The sequence below is a fragment of the Anabas testudineus genome, chromosome 13 (assembly GCF_900324465.2).
Source record: "Anabas testudineus chromosome 13, fAnaTes1.2, whole genome shotgun sequence".
Lineage (NCBI taxonomy): Eukaryota > Metazoa > Chordata > Actinopteri > Anabantiformes > Anabantidae > Anabas > Anabas testudineus.
Genome location: NC_046622.1, coordinates 3935363 through 3957929, shown reverse-complemented (window position 1 = coordinate 3957929; position 22567 = coordinate 3935363). Strand labels below are relative to the sequence as shown.

General features: G+C 42.9%; 1 protein-coding gene across 2 annotated transcripts in view; it reads left to right on the top strand.

The window, feature by feature from the left end:
- aplp2 (amyloid beta (A4) precursor-like protein 2) overlaps positions 1–22567 on the top strand; it is a 45886-nt gene that overhangs the window by 8821 nt on the left and 14498 nt on the right. For both annotated transcript variants that reach the window (XM_026367577.1, XM_026367569.1), the window contains exons 2-6: positions 13555–13728; positions 14833–14962; positions 20003–20115; positions 21754–21974; positions 22224–22429. In XM_026367577.1, coding sequence (XP_026223362.1) covers positions 13555–13728; positions 14833–14962; positions 20003–20115; positions 21754–21974; positions 22224–22429 — 844 coding nt within the window. The remainder of the gene's footprint in view (positions 1–13554; positions 13729–14832; positions 14963–20002; positions 20116–21753; positions 21975–22223; positions 22430–22567) is intronic.

Genomic DNA, 22567 nt, shown 5'->3' with positions numbered 1-22567 from the left:
TAGACACAGTGTTCTTCTTTCGCTCTTGTCTCTCCAACAACTGCACCGCATCACACGTTTTAGGACAAATTGGCTATTTTGTGTCTTAGTTTATTCACTTGAACAGTCTGTCCTTGTGCTTACCTCACCTCCTTCTCAGCTCATTCTGCTGTTTTTCTCTTACACCTATCACCTAATGGCCGCGTTTCCCTCCGCGCTTCCCCAGTTTCTCTTTTGCTTGCTCAACAATTACATGTTCATTAACTGAGGGAGTCCAGGCAGCTGAGAGAGAGACGTCAGCGACAGGGCTGGAGGCCTTGCTGAGGTGCCCTGTTACTGTGGTTCCTTTATTGACAAGTCTGCCTGCTTGTCTGCCAGCTTGCCTAGTCCTGAGGAGCAGCCGCGTGGTGCTGCATACTGATGAGCGTAGAATCATCTGGCAGGAAAATGAAAAAGCGGGAGTGGGAGTGACGGAGGGAAGGAAGGATGCAGCACTGTGTTTTCAGTCGACTTGGAGGGTGTGAGAGGAAGAGGACCAAGAGAAAGTGAAGTGAGCACAGGTCATTTCTCCCAAATCCCCTCTCCTCAACGCAAGAGATTAGGCGGCTGTGCTCTCCGGCAGACGAGGAGAGGCACACTGCTGTGTCTAATCCTCCTCTTTTAAAGTGCTGAGAGTGCAGTACAAAGTGGGGAAAGAGTCAACGTCCACATAAAGCAGCCCGTGGAAAACACAGGCCCATAGTTCAAAACAAACTGAGCCCCGTCTAACAATCGCCTAAGCTCTAAATCTCCTGTGTAGCTGCTGCCAGAGTGGAGCCCGCCGACGACTTTTTCCCGCCCAGCTATCGCTTCTTAACAGGTTCTCTCGCCACCACATCACCTGAAATCCTCACAGGAAACCAGCACTGTGTCAGAAATATCCCGGAAACCCTCATTAACTTCTCTGCCTTGGTGGTGTCAAGCTTAGACACACATGACAGCAGTACACAACATGTACACCCACAGCCCATCCCTTTCCTACTCCACTCCAAGACTAGATAGACCTCCCACCCAGCACAGAGAGGCTTTTAATAAATGAACCAGCGATGGCCAATTTAATCATGCTAATGTGTATGTTACAGTGGGCGACTTATCGGCTATTTGATCTCCATACCAGCTCACTGGAGAGAGCTGGGAGCAGAAACTACAGGAAGAAAAGCAATCAAGTGAAAACAAGGGAAAGCTGGTCAATTTAGTGTCCTGAACAAGGTAATGAAGGCAGTAGCTCAGATTCCAATGAAGTGAGACACATTAGCAACAAAGGATACAGGAAAGATCACTGAACAAAAACGTATGAATAGTTTGAATAAGTGTTGATGCTAGTTGTTCTGTCTATTTTAGTCATAAACATCTGGCATAGTGATGTCAAGAATGTAATCCGCTCTAGACCACGTGGATGGTAAGCCTGGATAGAGAGGGCTGAGAGGGTCAGCAGCTCACATGGGTCTGAGAGGGTGAGAGAGAAGCAGGTGGAGAGGTAAATGTATACAGAGCTGAAGCAAGAGTGAATGGAAATGAAAGGAGGGTGATGTAAGATTGAAGGGATTGCTCATGCAAAGAGCTTTTAGTGGGCACAAGGGAAGAAGAAAAGGTGGTTGCAGTGACGGTAGCTCTGCAGAAGAGACAGGCGTGCTCCGACGGATCGTCAACATGTCATGCAGCTGTGAGGCTGCTGCAAACAATTCACCTGAAAATGGACCTCAATCATCGCCGTCCTCAAGTCATTAAACCAAATGAAAAGCAATTATCTTATTCCTACAAGAAATAGTTTTTACACTCCATCGCCTTATTTATGCAATCACACACCTGCGTAACTTAGCAACTAAACAACAGGCTCTGGGTAAAACCCTCAGTGTAATTATCTCTTTATCGCCACAGCACACACTTATCAGTTATTTCTCTGTTGAATGACTTTAATGTGTAGACGAGCCTTCGCTGGAAATAACAGCGCTCACCTCAGACTCCGAGTATTTGGGTTGTTTTGTTGATTTGATGATGTACAGTACATACAAACTCAATCATCCTTCTAATAAACCCACAAGAATTACAGCTATTAAACAGCAATCAACAATTTATAGAGCCTTGTCCATTTTTAGTTTGCTTTTCAAAGCTGGAGCTGTAATAACAACTGTTGTTTTTGTATGCGCCAGCACATTACAGAAGCAGATGCATTTTTCATGATGGACAGTTACTGAGGTAATTCACCAATTGGTAGCGCTGTCTGTGTTTTATTAGCTAGAAGTCGCACTCTTCTGCCCCGCCTTTCCCCATCTTTGCTCCAGCCTTCTTAGTCTCCTTCCCGACATCTCTTGACATTGATTGGACTAACGAGGGAGCTGTAGTCAAACCCTTGCTCTCACTTGACGTGTCTCTTACCAATTCTGCAGCGTGTACTGCAAATAGTACAGCCCGAGTAGGATCTAAACAAATTTGCTCCCTTGGTTCCTCCTCCCCTTCAACACCTGTCCCCTCTATTTCCTCCTCCTCAGCCTCCTAGAAAGCAATCTGCTCTGTATCTACCTGCTCTAACCAGGCAGGCTGGGAAATCCAAATGCAATATTAGGATGGCAGTGGATGGCCCTCAAGGCTGTGTGTGATAGGACTGGTAAATCGTGAGGAGCAATATTCCAGGGAAATGCATGCAGCCTGAAATCTGTGTCAAGAGGCGCCATAGGGGAAATGGCTCTTCGATCCCCTCATTTCGGTGGTAGCCCCAGTCCTCCGGGTGGAAGAATAATGAAACACAAGATGCAGCAGGCGTTCTGTCGGCCATCAGGTACTCGGTACGTGTTCACGGCCAGGCGTCTGAACAGCAGCTTTGTGTGTCTGTCGAACACACTGCAGATAACAGCTGAGAGAAAGATGACAAGACCACACAGTATTGACAACAGTGGTCAGAGGGTTTGTGTCAGAGAGGGAAAATGTGTGTGAAGTATAACAGAGGGGATTAAAATGGTGAAGAGTGAGGACCTTTGCCTTTGAGAGTGGATTAACTATCTCTACCAACAGCCTGTTCTTCTTGCCCTTTGGTCACTTGAATCTTCATAATAAACATGTCAAGTGAACTTTGCTCGGATTAATAAGTTTCTTTGGTTTGTATTGTAATATGTAACCATCACGCAGTAAAACCGCACTGGAAAGATAATGAGAATCACATTTTCACAGACTTCACAGTTTTCTAAGACGACTCCCACAAAGTGTTTCACTGTGCTACCAAGGCAGGGAAAACAAGAACCATGAAGTCTATTTGTTTTTCTGTCAGAGCTCAGTGACTAAAAAGCTCTGCTCATGTGGGGTTTGAGAACAAGTCAGCACACCTGAACGTTTCTGGGTCATCAGCTGAACTCCTAGCTTGTCCCAGTAGATTCCCTCTACCGTGATAGTGAATTTCAACAAACGCAACAGATCATGTTCACAGGTGGGGAACAGTGAAGGTTCTTAACTTGTGTTGGCCACCTAAATATGCACGAGCAAGATTGCACCATGTTTGACTTGCAGTATTATAAACGTCTCATAGGTGAAAAGAAGCAGCTGTCCACAATAAAACCATCCACTGTAAAGCATTACACTGTACACAAGCATCACTATGATACTGAAAATGAATAAATGCCACACAAGCTTGTTATTACCTTTTTTACCAGTCATCTGACAGAATTTCCATTCAAATGAATGGGATATACTACAATTAGAGCTGCCTTAAAATTCCCTCTGAGCTCTCTTTTAAAAAAATCTCTTAAGATGATTTATGTTTCTAATTAGGATGATTCTTCATAACCAAAATTCTTTAAGTTTGTCCTCGTGTTTTAAAGTTTATTTCTTTATTTCTCCCACTCTGTCTCTGAACAAGCAACGCCGGCTGGGATGGGACAAGACCCTACTGGCCAACCAACTAGATCTGATTATAAATAGCCCAGACACCTTGTCCCCAGTGAAAAGGCACCGTGCCATAGGAAAGAAAACTACTGCTCTAATTAACACTGTTTTTTTCCATCTCCCGGCCTAGTATCTCTCCACTTCAGTTAATTTACATATACATGGCCAGCTTTTAGTTGACACTCTCGTCCACAGCCACTTAAAACGAAACACAGTGAATAATTATTGGATCACAACGGTTACAAAAAGCCTCCAATAAGAAGTGTAGGAGTGTAGGAGTGATACCGACAGCGCCCCAATAATATTCTTGTGATAATACTGTGATTCTGAAAGAAAGAACATGAGCCAAGGAGAAATGTCAAAAACTTCTTTTTGTATGAGAGCAATTTATAGCAAGCAGAGGAGAAAGATTAGAGAGAGATGATATGATTGTGCAGTGAGAGGGTGACATGAGGTTGAATTTCAAGAGATGAATTTTCATGCTCTGACGGAAAATGTGGAGTGACTGTGAAGACCCACTAACAGGGTCTCCGCTGCTTGATAGAGCTATACTCGGAAAGTTTTGTTTACGTTTGGTAGTTTCAGATTTATTTCCAAGTAAACTCTTGACTGCAGCTTGAGACACAGGCGTTTTTTAGAAATGTTTTCTGTAGACAAGCAGAGCTTAAACTAAAAAGCTTCTGCTTTACATGCTGGAGACAGACATGAAGTAAAAATGGCAAAAAGTCGACTAGACTCTCGTCTGCTGCGCTGGAACACGTTATAGCCCCATACTTCACCCTTCGATCATGATTGCAACAGGATCAAAGCATGAGGACGACATAAAAATATTTTTTGTGAAGCTGAGAAATGCCAGGAAATCTTTACAAAAGGGTTTGTAGACAAATCAATATGAGGCTGTTTTTTGAAATTCAGACCGTTTATGTTTGTTTTTTTTTTTACTGGATTGGATTTAGTCTCACTTTAACATCTGGTTTTGCAGACGGTACCTTCTGGCCACAAAAAGGCAACCGACAAATTAACTCCAGTTCCACTATTTTCAGTTTCACTTCTCCTGCTGTCGGTCAGAAAGCTCAATATCTACATTTCCTCTGAAGTCAAAACATTTTTATCTAGTGCCACATCTCTTTCTCATGTTTTATTGATTTTGTCTGCATTTATTTTGCCTCTAAATATCATCTCAAGTCGAGTATTTTATTTAAATTTTGATCTTGAACTGAAAAACTAGATAGTACTAGATAGTTATAGAGAATGTTCTACCACATATCTTATCTTTATCTATAACAGTATAAAAAGCAGCACAAAATTATAAAAATGAAATTGCCACATTTTGTTTGTTTCTTATTTAAGCCACTATATTTACTTCCCATTAACTCTTTCCAACATAAACGTGAAATGACATGTTTGTTATGAGTATTTATTAGACCTGGATTACTGGATTAGAACCATACCTCCCATACCATCTCGCTAACCTACAGTGACACATCCTGCTATCTCTACCACTTTTGTTTTATTATTCCTGATCATGATTCCTCTCAGACTCTGACTCTGACTTACTGTGTAGTAAATATTTTAGAAGAAACCAGCAGCAGTCGGTGCAGTGTCTGCTCATTGTGGGGAGGGACATTGCTAAACACGCTGACGCACACTGCCATGGCAATGGGCACAGTTTTGTCTGAGCACAGACATAGCTTTGTGTACTGTACTGTATGTGTGTGTGAGTGTGTCTGTGTGTGTGTGTCTGGAGATATATGTGCAAACCTATGGAGTGGAGGCTCATTTTCGTGTTAGCTCACAAGGACACAGTGTTGCTGAATGCACCAAACAGGGCAGAGCAGCTGTTATTGTGAGTGTCATCCTCTGTGCCGTTCACACAGCCTTCGTCACTACGCCTCCCTCTCTGCCACACTCGTATCTCGTATGCCAGTCTCTCACAATTGTGGCCTCATTCCCTCTTTCTCCATTATTGTTTTCAAATCCCCCTCCTCCCCCCCCCCCCCCCTCATATTTCGCCTTTTTGTTCTCTCTCTGTCGCTCCCTGCTTTCTTCTCCCTCCTCCCCTCGCCGTCCTCTGCTCCACTTCTTCAGTCTTCAGTTTGGTTCTTTCTGTTGCTCTTGCTTTTTTCCTCTTCTCTCTCCCTCTTTCCCCTCTCCCTCTTACTCTCTCTCTCTCTCTTTCCCTCCGACTGTTCTTCTTTTACAGCCTCAATGTTCCTCTCCGTGAATAGCTGGGATGCTTTTGTAGAAGGTTTCCATAGTGACGGGCCACTTGAACAAGTCGTCATTCACGTTTGTTTGCTGTAAGCTGGAGAGAGGCCATGTTATCTCCCCCCGACACACAGGCAGACCTGTGCCACTCAACGACCACAACTGTTTCCCTGCAACCAGCGAGCTGCTGCACATCTTCATTTTCAACACATCACATAAGTGTTCATCGCTTTTCACTGAGCACAGCGACGTTAGGATGACACTAGCTCCATCATAGCTCACCTGGGAAACTGTTGGTGAGGTTAACTTCCAAGTGCAGCATGTAGAAAGTGTGCATCAGTAAATAATCATCACAGGATACAATTTAAAGTCGAGGTATTAACTCTTTGTGTCTTCTTGCTCTTAAAAAAAAAAACAATGTAAAGGCGGACACAAATACCAGCACGCTCTTTGCGATAGGAATCAAAAGGAATGCTGGAGCGTGGAGTTTGACTTTTAAGAAACACGGATTATTTTATTTTATTTCCTTGTAGCTCTTTAAATCACATCTCTTTATTGATGTTTTATCTATTCTTTGTGTAGTTGCAACCCCATTGCATTTTGTTGTTTAAATAATTTAGAACATTAGCTATCGTTACTATTAATCATGGCTGTAGTGGTATTAGTTTTAGTGCCGGCAACAGCACAAAGAAGCATTGAATTCATTAAGACCTTGTTTTATGTGTTGAAGGGAGACCTTTTCAGGAATGTGGCCAACAAGACCTAAACCAGACCGTGAAGGTGAGAATAAAAATACAGTTAAAATCGAGAAATACCAAACTCTAAAAGTCACCAGGCTAGGGGCAGTGGACTAATCTAATTGCAGATGGTTGGTTCATAAGTCAAACAGGTACATATTTTCTTATTGAGTCTCCCTCAGATCATTCATCACTTTGAACCCTCCTAGCTCTTAACTCTTTCTTCCCTGAATTTTTCTTTCTCATCTTGAGACATCAAAGGAAATATAGTACACGGGTGCATCATTGGTATTTCCAGCATTTCGCACTTTGGAGCAGTTCCACCCATTCTCATTAGCAAATGCATGTTCAATCAAGCACAGGTTGAGCGGAAAGGATTACAAATGGGCTTATACTCTGAACCCAGGCTGTTACTGGCATGTCATGGCTGTGGCTGTTGTCTTCTGGGTAGGGTGCGGGGTGAGTGGTCACAGTGTTTTTCCACTTCCCCTTTGACAGTTCAGAGAAGAAGGAACAGCAGACTTTCCCTTCCTGTCCAGTTCCATCTAGTTATGAATAACGGGAGGTTTATGAGTAACTGATGTTACTGCAAGCGAATAGAAACGCTAAGCTCAGCATTGACCTGTCACCTCCAACTCCATCAAACAGAGGAACTCACACAAGAACAAATACTAAATCATTTTATGGTTACTTTTGAATAAATACAGGAAATTCAACTTTTATATTTGTGGATGACATTTTCAATGAAAGCAAGTGATGAATCAAAGAAGGAGAGTCCCCCACAGGGTTTACACTGAAATGGGAACATCACGTCTTTAGGTTGTTTTCGTTGGAGGGAAAGCGTCACTTACTGGTATCAACTGTTCCCTAAACTGTGGGAGCATTTTTCACGCTGTGGGTTTACAGCGGTGACTCATAGGGCAGTTCCAGGGTAGTCGCTGGACACTTCAAATGCTGAAGACAAAAGGCCATTTCACTCCAACAGGGGAGCTCATTTGCATTGCAGTGAGGGGCTGCCCTTTTGATTCAGAGTCTAGGAACATGACACTGTTTTTTTTTTTTCTTCTTCCTTTTTTCTGTTATTATTCTGTTTTTACTGTCTGCCCTTTGAAAGGTAGGCGGTGGTGGAGGTGTTTGGCCAGTAGGAAAATGTCACAGTCCCTCTGTCGCTGAATGTCCACCCCCCTCTCATCTGTTGTCTGTTGCTGGTGAGCTGTTTGTGTAGTGAGGCCTGTGTTCCCACAGGCTTTACCACTGGGAGAAATCACACCAGTGTCACACAGCCTCATTTGGCATGTGTCAAGTTACAGGCGTGTTTGTATAGATTAATAGGTAAAGGGGCATTAAAGGAGTCTTTCTTAAAACAGGTGTCAAATGAAATAGGTTTTACTTACGATAATTAAACACGTGGGGGCTCATTTAAGAGATACCTACATTGTGACTCTAAGTGTTTTAGATCTGAATGTCCTCCATCACTAAGCAGTGAAGCATCTATGGTCTATATCATCACATTCAATTTATAATCTCAATGACCAAACCTTGATAGTGTTTGAATGCTCATCAGTATTTTTAAATCACTTGTGGCACTATACTACAAGTCAACTAAATGTAGTGATGTGTTTTTAAATGATCCAACCTTTGCAGACTGAATACACACAATAAGAGCGCCCTTTACTAATAACTGGGGAATAAAAGCTTTAACCTAAGCTAATAAAGAAATATAAATGTAAATATATCTGTAATTGCTCTCCTCCATATATTAGATTTACACACTACTCCTTTCTGTTTCTAACAATAACAAATTCAAATCAATATAAACTTCTCCATATATTCTACATACAGATCATATTCCTGTACATGTGCATGTGGCTTTCTCACCACTGCCCATCTTGTTTAGGTATTAAGTTAGCACAGGGAAGGATTAGGTGGATTAAAAATGCCAGGCATTTCTCCACAAAGTCACATGGACACTAAGCATTCTGGGAACCCACGAGCCTTGACCTGTGCCACATACTGGAGCTGCTTTTATACGGTCTAGACTGTGACGATGGCTTCCCCATGCCTCCGCCTAAATTAGACTAGTTGCCACCTCTCTGTGCAGCCTACACGGTTTATAGGCCAGTTGACACCGGAGCTGTGTAGCTGTTTTTGTGTTCACCAGAAAAATCAGAGCCTGGCACCTGTTCGTTACACAGATTTGTGTGCACAGTTTGTTTTGGGTTTGATAAAGTTAACTCCTCTGTGTTTGTATTGGAGGATCATCCCGGAGGCTCAAAGCCCACATGGCCTTTATTTGTTCATTTCCTCTTTTCCCACTCGTGTCTTGGTGTTGACATGAGAACAGTGGGAATCGGTGAGAGGCTGAGGCTGCTGAGTGGTTGACCTAAGACCACACACACATTCTAATACACACACACACACACACACACACACACACACAGATTGGATTAACTTCTCTGGATCCTGCCCAGATGCAGTGCAGTAGGTCACGTAATAATTGACCCATGCAGGTTCAAGGTTTTGTTAAACCTCACTGAAGAACACTGCCTCGTCTTGGTGTGTTTATAAGTTTGTGCCAATAGAAGTCTTTATTATTATTATTATTATTCCAGCTGTTGTCTGCATACAATCAGTATTGTTGAAGATATCGGTCTTTATTTCCTCCTTTTCAGAGCTTCTAGAGGAAACTGTTTTCTTCTTTTTAATTTGGGAACAATGCAAAAAAACTGCTTCATCTGCAGAACTGCCTGAGCTAAACAGTAAATGTAAAACTTTCTGTCAACTATTGTAATTTTATTACACATACATTCAGAATTTTACAATTGAATTGAATTGTCATTCACCCACAGCAAGAAATATAAATCACAAAGAAATAATCCTGCAAAAAATAAACTTTCATTGTCACATTTATGGACTGTATTGGTAATGATTGTTAGGATACGTGTGACTCAGTACAGGTCGTATTTAACAATAAAGAACTAGAAAAATATATTTAGCATGCTTCACAAACTGACAGTGTAACGTAAACTGGCTGTAACTGAAAACATCACTCTTCTGCTTTAAGTGTTGCCAGGTTTTCCACTAGATTTGTTTTTGGAGGATGTGTGTTTGGGCTGCTCATTAGAGAACCAGACTCATAAGCTATATTTACAAGGATAAAAAGTAGTGTTTGTTTGTGCCTGCTTGTGATGTTCCATTCGTTACTTCACGACAAGCACCGTCGTGCCTTAGCTTGTTTTATGTGAAACTTGGCTTGGCGCTCAGATCAGGCTAATAAAACATGTTTGTGTGCTGGAGGCAGACTGGGAGAGCAGCAACACACTGGTCTGTGTTTGCAGTAAAGAGTGCAAACGAGTTAAATGATCCTCAGCCCACACAGCTTTTTGACAAGCGTCTGTGGTGGCAAGCCTATCTCTCCTGCATTCATGCTGCTTTATGTCGTTGTTTATTGCATTACAGTCTGCGTTCATTTGAGAATAATATGTCAAGCCGGGATATAAGCCTATCAGCGCACGTTCCCTGCTGCCGTTGTCTATTTACCCTATTTGCCTGAGCTTTCCTCCGTCTCCCTGCCTCTCCCTTTTTTCCAACTTCCACTCCCTCTTTCCCTCTTTTGTCTCATCCCCTGACTAAGCCTTCGCATAGCAGCAGTTGTTCACACTTACACATGATATAATATCTCATAGTGAGTCAGTAATGAGAGATGGGTGCTTAATCACTTACGCTTGTTAGGTGTGGTGGCATGTTTCCAGTAACTGTGTTTGTATGTTCTGTTGCTACATTCAGCGCCAACACCCGAGCGTATCCAAACTTAATTTCAAATTGTATTTGAATATAGTTCAAAATAAGAGGTGGTTAATAGGAAAGGTTTCAAAATGTAAAAAGAAATGAATGCTTCCAATCTCAATATTTCACTTCAGTATAAAACCTGTCAGTGATGCTGATGACTCATTTATTTGATCCCAGTTAGGCAAATGTGATTACAGTCAACCATACCCATCTTCTTTATTTCTCCATGTCACATTAGACTGGTAACATTTGAGGAAAGAGAGAACGAGATAGGCCTAAGACCTCATAACGCTCGCATTTATATGAATTCTAAAATCTGCATGTAGGTGTTGATCATCACTATCATCAGTAGCTACATCAACCGACCTCAGGAGCTACTGTCACCATCGATTCAGTCTTTGTTTCACCTATTTTTGAACTTTAAAATTAAGTCACTCTTGGCATGAGGTCCTGACCTGAACCGGTTTCATGTGGAAACACAACAAACCACAGAAGCAAATACCTGTCAGGTTGTTTCATGTGACCTTTAAGCAAGAGTTCAGTAACGTTAAATCACAGTAAGAGGAAAACACATCTAACGGTAGCCTGCAGTTTGTTTTAATCCATATTTTTCTTCTTCTGATTTCATTTTGCCGCTCCCCGCTGGCCAGTGGAACAAATCGGGCTTGGATGATGTAAAAAATTGTGTGACGATGACATGAAATAAATTTCACCACTGAATCACAACCGAGCTGTCAGTGTCGAGATGAGACCAAAGCCTCAACAATCATGTTTGAGTTTAATGACGTCGCAGTCAGCAGAAATGAATGTCCGGTCCATTTTCTTAAAGTCTTATGAGAGGTGGACATTTCTTCCAACCTTTCTTTCCACCTCATGCCACCTGTGATGCTTCTCTGCAAATCCAGCCTAGAGCAACTCTTTTCTTAAGCACCAAACAGGCATGTGACTGCAGATTTAAGGCAGCTGTATTAACCGCCTCCACTCTATGCCTGCTGCTATTGTTGCAACTGAACAATTAAAGAGATACTGAGACGTTGTCACTTTAGTGGGAAACCCCAACACTTGTTTTTCCACAGCCGCAGAGTCTAGTTGTGGTCAGGCTGTCACTGGTTTCCTCGTCTTCTTCACCAACATGCTTCTCTGCATCCCTCATTTCCTCCCCACCTCTCTGCTTCACATACACCCCGAGCCAATCTAACAAAGGGATAAGAGGGAGGAAAGCAAACAAGCCTGTGGTGGTGCAGAGAGGGAGGAGTGGAGCAGCACAGAGGCAAGAAGATAGAGGAAATAGGGGAAATGAGGTTGAATATTGTGCCTCTAGGACCAAATCTAGACAGTCCGGTGTGTTTGCTCGCCTGTACATGATTTAATCTGTACCTGTGTTACTGTATGCACGTTTTTGTGTTTTATCATTGTGTGTCATGTGCACTGGAGCTGTATTCAGTGTACGTGGGTCGTGTATGCGTGCAGACTCAGCTCTGGCTTGCTCTGCAGCTCATCACACAGCAAACTGCTGATTACACAGCACTTGTTTTGTCCTCTCTCTACTCTGTTCTGCGCCTATTATCAGCCTGGGAGCCTGCACAGAATTAGACAGAGAGCTTTGTCTAACACACTGTTTCTCAAGTCTCTCTCTTCAGCTGTTTTCTCCTTGGCTCAGCTTTTGCAGAGGACACCTCTGTCCACGTCTCCTCAAAGCCGAGCACCGAGCTGTTAGACATTTGAGTCCATTTGTCCTCACTCGTTCTCTTAATTTCTCTCTGTAGCTGAAGCCTGTTTACTCAGTCTGATGACATTATAACTATCAAGAGGGGATCAGTTCCATTCCACATCCTGTCTGGGAGCTCCCCGGTGTGTGTTTTGGGATAGTTTGGCATGCAGAGCTACGTTGGCTCACTGATTCATTAGAGTTTCACATGCTGTGACACCCTTAACATCAGGCGAGTGTTAGCAGGCCGTGACTTATTGTCTCAATGAGGATGATGAGTTGAGTTGAATGATGCTAGTACTAAATGGAATCACTCGAAAGGCAATAATGTGAAAACTGATTACACACTGTCCATTTTCTAAAGTGAGACTGGGCGTACCTGCTTCCTGCCTTCTGAAGAAGGAAGAGCAGTTTAGCAAATGTTAGGAAACTCAGCAGAGATGGCATTTCCTCTTGTGCTCAAAGGTTTGGGAGATAAACAAAGATGAGAAACTGGTAAAGAGAATCACATCAGTATTTTCCAGAACAAATCCTGTGATCTCTCCGAACACTCATTCGTTAAATTATAGATGATGTTGTGCATGTGTCTGTACAGCTGAGCTGATAGTGGATCAGGAACCAGCAGTGTTTACCTTAAAGAGTAAATGATCCACCCTTTGTGGAAAGCTTTTAGTCCCTGGAGGTCTGGATGAGCAAAGCTTTGCCCTCAACTAGGAATGTCCTGGTTTGTGAGGCATGACGAGCTGCAGTGTTTTGTTTTTTTTCGTCTCTGTTGCTCTCTGTGTGCTGCCTCTCAGTCACTCAATGGGCATCAGAGCAAAAAACCTTGTGCGCCAATCCAATCAAACCCCTACTCGTTTAACCATCAGCCTAGCCAAACATTCCCCAGGTGCATTTAATTTGTCTCCCGTCTCAGCCCCTCTGCTCTCTCAGCACTGCAGCGCTGAGTTGCAGTAGCAGCCAAGCGTTGACGGGCAGTACTGATGTAGCTCCATCATTTCTTGTGTAGTTATCCATATCCATTGCAGCATATGAGCTGAGCCTGCTTTATATATTGAGACTTCACAGTACCGAGCTTCTGTGCTGGGCTCTTAGTGATGTTAAAGAAATGAGTGCGTCAGTGTCTCAACTCTGTCAGCCAGAGCACTCCCAGCCTTCATGGCTTGTTCACGGTAATGATTGAGTGCATTAACCGCTGTTTCTCTCTCTGTCTTTCTACAGGCACTAGCAGCCAACGCAGGCACAGGCTTTGCCGTGGCCGAGCCACAAGTGGCGATGTTCTGTGGAAAGCTCAACATGCACGTCAACATTCAGACCGGCCGCTGGGAACCGGACCCATCCGGAACCAAGAGCTGTGTAGGAACCAAAGAGGGTGTGCTGCAGTACTGCCAGGAGGTGAGTTACTGTGTTCATCAGCCTCAATGACGTGGAGAAAAACTTTAGTTAGAAAAGGGTACAGACAGAGTGGGTTGCAGTGGTACAACAAATTAAAATCAGAATAAGTTTTGATTGGACAGGGGTCTGGTTATTTGCATTTCTGATTTAGTTTACATAAAGTTCCTTTTGGTTTAATACAGTAGGATAATGTTATATCAACACTGTGTTATTGTGTATATGCTGCTGTTTATTCTCAATGCTCCACATTTAGTGTCATAAACTAAAAGCTAACTACCTGCACATATGAAAATGTCACCAGTCTTCTTGTCTAACTTAGACAGAAAATAAATAAACGCTCATTCCTTAATATATGTAATTTCAGAGGGTTGGTAAGTAAATGCGGTGAATTGCGTCTTGTTGCTGCTTTAGTTTTGTAGTTTCTGTGTAATTTCTCTACTCTAAATAACTAAACATGATATAAAATGTTCGCTGTATATATTACCTTTTCTTTTCCAAATCCTATTGGAACAGCAGTGATATAACAATAGACCATGAAAAAAATCTAATGTGTGAACATTTGTTATTGAGTAGGTTGAGGGGAATTAGCTGGTGAGGTGGGAAAAAGTCAGTTTTCATTTGGCTCTGATTTGTCATTTGACACAAATCCTAAAAGACAGACATTATTTACACTATGGTGGGTAGCATTTCAATTAGTAGACCCTGTGACTGTCATTTCTCTACTGCCTGTACAATTTAAAAACATGTTTTTCTACAACATGGATATTCAGCTTGTTCCTCCTACTGTATCTTCCAACCCAGGAGCCTGTTGGTATTTTCGTCATGGCTTATTATGCTGCTGTCCAACACAAAAAAGCATGGCTGTACATTTCCAACCAACCTTCCCCACAAGCCTCAGTTGCTTTTATTGATGACATTTTGATGGCATTTTGGTAAAGTGTAAATTTTGTGCTCTTTCACGGTTGAGCAGATGGCATCTAGAGAGCAGAAAGCACGGATTAAAGGATCCTATTGAAGCTCCACTTATTTCACCTTCTTTCTCACGTGCTCACACTTCTCCTCTCTTGTTATTTAGTATGCACTCTCTGCTTCTTCTTCCAACAGATGTATCCTGAGCTCCAAATCACAAACGTTGTGGAAGCCAACCAGCCAATTCGTATTGAGAACTGGTGCAAGAAGGAGAAGAAGGTGTGCAAAGGGCATGCCCATATTGTGGTGCCTTACAAGTGCTTAGGTAAGCTCTCGATATAATAAGTCATTCAATGGCTGGGAGAAACCACTTAGAAGGCTATAAATGGCCCTTCATATCAGGTCTTCCCTATCCCCCCCCCCTTTTCTGTATTAGTGCCTAGTTCAGTGAGGAGACAAAAGAGATTATGATACATCTTAGCCGTAGGCTGAGGTGTCATGGAGCAATATTGGAGTTTGATTCAGTTTAATCCTGGCCTTGAGCTGCAGATTGAGCAGATCCAGACTGGATGGCTGATGTTTCTCAGAACAGGTCTGGGGGGGTGGGGAGCCATTATTGCTGGGGAGGCTTGTTGAGCAATAAAGCACAATCTTATTTGCCCCTTCAGACAGTGGCCATAAACTCACACAGACACACAGGGTCTCTAAGAGGGAGTTCTGTGAGGAGGCCTCCTTTATTACTCCCCATTTCTCCATTCGCCTGTGCCTTCATACACAACTCGCTCCCTCCTCTGTCTCCTGCAGCATCACTGTAATCAGCAGTGGCAACATGGTTATATTCTGTTGTATTAAATGTCAGATAGAGCCTCCAATTTTGCAGGCCACATGCCTCTGTGGCCCCTGACTTACAAAAACACAGCTCACTCCTGCTGCCTCTGAGGATTGCAATAACAGAGAAATAGACTCCTGAAACAAGGCTTCTCCCTGTATTTGCCCAGCTACAGTTTGTCAGGAAGGAAAAAACATCTTCCTCTATAGTGCAAAAAAATTCCCAGCACTCTTCCTCTGTCCAAAAGCCTCTTGCTGATTGAGTTGTGCTGCTTTCGGAGATGAAAAAGCCATTAGCAGTTGCACTGGACTGTGAAATGGGCTACCATTCAAGAGCATTTTTGGCAAACGGAGAGAGGAGGCTTTTGGGAAATTCATGGGACAGCAAACACCACAACTGGAGTGTCCACTCTGTGGCTAAGGCAGGAATACAGATGAGAAAGGTTCACAGGCAGAATCAGTCTCATAAATTAGCTCTCATCTTCCGTCCTTTCCCCCTGTATACCTGCTTCTATCCTCCTGTCTTCACCATGTCTGGCTATTGCAATAATCAACAACCCAAGACCTCTAATTATCATTCAGTGACAGTGACATGACTGCTGTTTAATTAAAACCATCCCATTAACTCTTGTGGAATAATTAAAAAGCTTCATAGCTTGTTCTCAACGCTTTTTGTCATCACTGTTAAAGGTCTGCACACTCATGGCCAGTCGAATTACAAAGGCCTTCTCTGAGGCCGTGCTTGGTTGCAAATGAGGAGCCTGAACAGTGAGAACAGAGGAGACAGATGGAGAAAGAGACATAAACATAAGGTGTTGGCGAGAAGGAGGCTACTGAGGGGGTTTCTGCTTAATTATGTAATGGAGCATGTTAGGGGCTTAATTAAAGGGCTCTGATCATATGCTACAAGCCACAGCATGCCTCTGCTACCTCACTGCACCTCACCTCTCCAGTCCATAATTTGTCAGGCCTCGCTATCATCGCTATCAAGTGCAACGGCGAGTGTTGTTGAAGTTCAATATTTGTGATGCTTACATAGTGTTCCTCAGATGTTCTGCCTGAAATTCATCAGTGCCTGTTAATTATAGTCCAATCAAAAAGAAATGTGAAGTGGACTATAGCTTGAAGGGTATGATTCAAAGGACAAGTTAATAGGTTTATATGAATAATGCAAGTGCTAAGGAAGGAGCTCAGTGTAAAAAGGGAGAGATGGGTTTTGCTGTATCCCATCTCTCCATGCAAAGGCTCTGTCACAGAGCCACAATCCCTCTGTGTTTCCTGTCCCCAAACAATGGCTCTGCAAATGAATGTGATTTTTGTTCCATGGCACTCTAATCCCTGCAGCATGATGTCTTTGTCAAACCGCAAAGGATTATTTAAGAGACTTTTTTTTTTTATTATGTCTGAAATGGTGAGAACAGTCAGTGGCAGATGTGTGATTGCGGTGTTGGTTCGTGTGTGTGTGTGTGTGGCACACTGTCTCTTACACAGTGATTAAACAGGGATAAATCTGCTGGGACAACACAGACTGCAGCAGCTTTCTGCAGAAAATGAGCATGTGAGCAAATGAAGCATTTTCTGGGTAAAAGTTACCAGGATGTTTCAAAAGGCACATGTTTGTTCTGTGTATACAGAATTTTCAGTTCATCGTTGATACTTATCAGCAATACTTCATAATAACATTCAGTTCAAGCATATTGAGGCTTTTTCTTTGCCCCTGATCTTGAAATTTTAGACAGACTGGAACAAAGTATTATAGTAACGCTTACAGACATGACCCGGCCATGCCTGTTGATTTATCTAAGGGCAGGGTACACTATGACAACTTCGGATATCGTCAGCAGGCCTGAGTTGTGTGATTGTGGATAACCTGATGCTGGATACCAACTCAGGCTTGTCTCAGAGCACCACACCTCTTGCTGTTTGCACTTCTTCTCCTCTGGAAATGTTTTGAAATGGACTTTGAACTTTGAAACATAGAGTTGTGGATGAAAATGTGACTACATTCCTTCACGATTGTTAGATTGTGAAAGCATGACACATTTCACTTATGTAAAAGATAAGTTAAAGGTAAGACAGCGTGTGGTTAATAATTAAAAACACTTGCTGAAAATGTAGTAGTCCGTTGTGCATGCTAGAAACCAAACAGCTAAATCCAAATATTCTTCAGATTATGTAACCTCCAGCTACTTTCTGGGTTTAGTTGTGTGTCTTTTGTGTAATCCTTTCATGGTGCTGGATTAGATTTCATCCACTCTAAAGGCACAATCTGTGATGCAAATGTGAGCAAAAAGTTTAGCCACACTGGAACCTGATTGGCAAGACCAAACACAAAATAACTACAGCTGCGTTTAACTTATCAATGTTTTATTATGCCCTTAAAACGTGATAGCTATGCTTTCAGCAAGCAGATCTTAGTTGGTGCTAAACCAAAATTCTCCAGCTCTGAACATATCACTGGTATTAGTATATTCTGACCTTGACATTCTCTAGACACCAAAGTGCAGCTAGTACAGGGCCAGCAAGGGTGTCCGCGAGACAGAAGGTTAAAGGAAAGATGGATGAATAGAGTAGGTGGAGAAGAGGTCACAGAGAGAAAGAGTATACTCTGTCATCCACACAGTTGCACAACTACACACACCCACAAACACACAGAGCTGGAGTGCTTGCAAGGCACAGCTGCTCTCCAAACACCACCATCCATCACCCACTGCAGTGTGACTGGATTCGGCTCCCGCTTGAAATCCGCTCCACCTCACAACCAGTGCAGCCTGTGAGTGTGAGAGAATGAGACATAGATGAAATTAAGAGAGAGTGTGTGTGTGTGTGTGTGTGTGTGTGTGTGTGTGTGTGTGAGTGACTGAATGAATCAGTTAGCATCCGGTGTGCAGGATATGGAGCTGAGGGTTACTGGGAGTCATGATGCTTTTGCCTGAGCTCTCTCTCTCTTTCAGCCTGGCTCTAGTTCTCTGGATGTTGAAAGAAGGACAAGTTAAAGAACTAAAGAGGAAGAAGACAGATCCTTTTATTTAAGCAAACGTAGGAACAAAACAAAGTAATATTGCTCTTGTAAAATTTTGTAAAGCTCATGCATGCAGAAGTACTGTACACAAATAATACAAAACCCCTCATGCAGAATGGCGACTTTATTTAAAGTTATTTTCCAGCGTTGGACTATTCTGTCAGTCTATTTAAATGCCACAGTTAGTCGAGATGGAGCTCGTGTGACCTACTTTATGTACTGCTGGTAGTTTTGGCAGGCTGTAACAATGCATCATGCAGTACTTTAGAAGATAATCACATCTTTAAGATATCTTAACCTGCAAAGTAACAAATAATCACTGTGATGATTTTTTCAATTAATTAAATTATTATTATTAATTGTTGAATAGTTTTGTGTTAGCTAACAAATTGATCACAACTGTACGGTACTTAACTAAATGTACTGTGATGTACTTAAGTTGCACCAGTGGTGGGCACAAAGCAGAGAGACAGGAGAACGGGGTTCTGCATGGCTGAGGGGGGGGGGCTGTTACTGTACCTCCTGGGCGGAGATGAGGAGCAGCTGCCGAGTCCTCTGCTATTTCAAGCTCTCTCCTCTTCCTATCCTACCCTCTCATTTTCCAAAACACTGGTTTTTCACCCTCCGCCTGCCTTCCTCGCTCCTGGCTCGTATGAAGTGCTCCTGCAGCTCTGCTTCAGGCCGAGGTCTTGGTGAACCACTAAACGAGTAGTTACAGGACAGCTCCAGGGCTCGTCTAAAACCTCTAGACCCTCATTTGTGTGTTTCCAGTCCGCCCATTCCTCAACCACTCTGATCTCATCCTGGACTTTGCCCTAAACCTTCCACTCATCCCTCCCTCTGTCTTGCTTTCTCTCTCTCCGCCTGACTTTCCATCTGTTTTTGATGGCAGAGTTTCTACCTGGGCACCTCGTCACACTGCCAACGTATCAGCAGTCTCTGTCCTTTCTAATCTTTCTTTTGACCCCTGCACCATATGCTTCCTCGCACAGGGTTTTCAACCTGAAACTATTCATAGGAATTCACTAGATGCCTTTCAAGCCTTTTTATTTCCCCCAGATCTGCTTACTGTCAGCTCGTTCTATGAATAAAACATTACCGAATTGAATCCATCAAGCAAATGATATCAATGACTCACAGGAAGAGGCTGGACTACTTTTAAATGAGTCACAGTGTGAAATCTGTTTTTCTCAACTGCTATTTTGATTGCAAATTTACAGATGCGGCTATAAAAGAGGGATGAATCTCTCTTGGCTTCAGGTGCACAGACAGATGTTAAAGTGCCAAATGCCCTCTCTGTTATAACGCTGTAATGAAATTTAAAGGCCTCGACAGCAGAATTATTGACTCATACTCTTTTCATCTCATCAGTGATTCTTTTTTTAATCCCACTAGGCGATTCATTGTTTCTGACCCTGGCAGTGCTGTTGACCAGTCGTTGACCTACTCAGGGAGAGTAGTGTTTTTTTGTGTGTGTGAGTATTAGACATATTTTTCTGTGTGATTTGCTTCCAGTGGGTGAATTCGTGAGTGACGTGCTTCTGGTTCCAGAGAAGTGCAAGTTCTTCCACAAGGAGCGTATGGACATGTGTGTCAGCCATCAGCAGTGGCACGGTGTGGCCAAAGAGGTAAGGAAAGAATTAAGCCATAAGAAACAATGAGAGAGGGAAAAGAAAGGCCATGGGTGAAGAGGAAGTCTTAACTTTTAAAAATTAAACTAGCCAAATTATGAGTTGCTTCTCCTTGTCACACTTTTAATACTTTGCAATCTTTCCTCGCTTATATGTTTTCTCCTGTCTCCCTGAGTCTCGGAGGTCCTGTGATCACAAGCGAACTCAGAGTCCACGCATTTCAGCTTCTAATCAAATTAGTGTTGTGGGTGTAATGCATCTAATCCTCCCCTGGGCACCTCCAGAGCCGGCCCCTGCAGGGCCACTCTGGCCATGACAGAAAGAGCGGAAACTCACACAGCGCATCAGGCTTCTGCTCTCCAGCACGTATTACAACCTGCGTATCATCTTAGCGTGATATCCAGAGGCACAAACAGCCTATAGTCAATGACAAGTAGTAATATCAGCAGTGAGCATATCTGGGTGAGAACATGATTCAAAACAATCTTCCTTCCTCACCAACTGCTAACGAGATGTTTTTAAACACAGCAGCTAATCCCCGACTGCTCCAGTGGAGTTTCTCAGCGCTGAAGCAGTACGGAGTTCCTTCTAGCTGCTATATCAAGCTCATGTTGTAAAATAGTCTGTTAAAAGGTTATGTCACCTTTTGGAGGTGTGACCCATTCATCGTTCTAGTCGGTGTGTGAAGTGTCCCACATGTTATAAATAAATTATGTCTACATTCTGTAGGTGGAGAGGAGAGAACACTGTAGCTATAAAATTATAACTGATAGCATCTTTAAAGCTATATTAGACCTGTTTTCCCTGCAAGAACATTTCCCAGGCCCCAGAAAACATTTAATATAACTAGGTTCCTCTCACTGTTTTTCCACCAGATGAACTAGAGACTAAATAGGACTGAAGTTCTGTCCCAGTGATTTTATTAAATCATGCTGCACGTGTTTTGTTTTGTTTTGTGTGCAAAGATGTAAAAAGAGTCCAAACATGATGCTTTTGATACAACAGCGGGTGAACGGCTTCATCTTCCCACTTTGGCCCTGCTGTATAATGTAGCAATGATTTCCCTCAACATCTTTTACCCAAGAGAAGGTTCCTGGACTTGTGTGAGGAACCTTCCTGTGGAAACACAGCTACAACTACTGTAGTAAACACTTTTTGTAAAATAAAGAATACTTACTACAACGAATACTGTTGAAAGTGCTTGTTTCTGTACACAGGTATGCAATAAAGAAAAACCTGATTTTCTTCTGGCTTTATATCTACAGTATATCTAGACCGCGTTGTGAGTGCTAGTGCTGGTTTTGAGAATGTATGTCTTTACAGTTTGTTTACTTTGAACACTGGATTATAAAGGAACAGTGTTTAAACACCTTCTGTTATTGAGCTACAGTATGTGTTGTGTTTTAACTGCTTTGAAGGACAAAAGAACATTGTTTACTGTAAACTCGTGTGAAAGTGGAGCAAAGTCAGTTTAAACAGATTCACCCATTTTTGTTAACTGATGGTTAAAATCAACTTGTCAAAGCTAGAGTTGATCCTTTGAAGCAGTGCGATGTGTAGAATCCACAGCAGCTTCTCTATCCCTGTGTTGAGTCCAGTAGACTTCACTCTACTTTTCTTCCTCTGCTCCGTCAGGCTTGTGCCAAGAGCTCTATGGTGCTGCACAGCTATGGCATGCTGCTGCCCTGTGGCATTGACAAGTTCCATGGCACCGAGTACGTGTGCTGCCCCTCCTCTCGCGCCGAGGAGTCCGCACCCCCTTCCCTGCCTTCCCAGGAAGACGACGAAGATGAGGAGATAGAGGATGAGGAGATTGACGAGGCTGACCTGGATGAGGAGGAGGCCGCACAGGACAGGTGAGCCGTTGTGAGGCATTAGGGCAGAGCCGTGTGTTGTGTAGCTGTGTTCATGATCACGGCATATCTTTGATATATTGCGAGGATAATATTCGCTCTCTTGCGAAGGGCAGGTAGTGCTGGCCATCTGGATGAATTAAAGTGTCACGACATTGACCTATGGCAGCTGCTCTGCCTTGTTTGATAAATCACCCCTCTTCCTGGCTTCCACCCCTTCACTCAATCACCTCCGCCTCTTCCCTTTCTCAGTGAAACACCACCTGACGAGCAGCCCACACAAAAGGAGGAGCCGGTGGATGAGGACAAAGATGAGGAAGAGGAAGATGAGGAGGAGTACCACTATGTCTACGAGGATGAGGAAGTCGATAAGGAGGATGAAGATGAGGATGAGAAGAAAGAGACCAGCAAAATGTCAGAGAGCCCAGATGAGGATAAGACTCTGCAGGAAGTGAAAGGTTTGTAATATATACCATCATATTATCTTATCTCTCCCTCTCCCCGAATACAAAGCACAAATCATCCTTCCTTATTCGTAGCCAAACTGTTGCTGTTGGTGTTAAAGGCTTTTTAATTCATTGTTTGTAATTGAGACT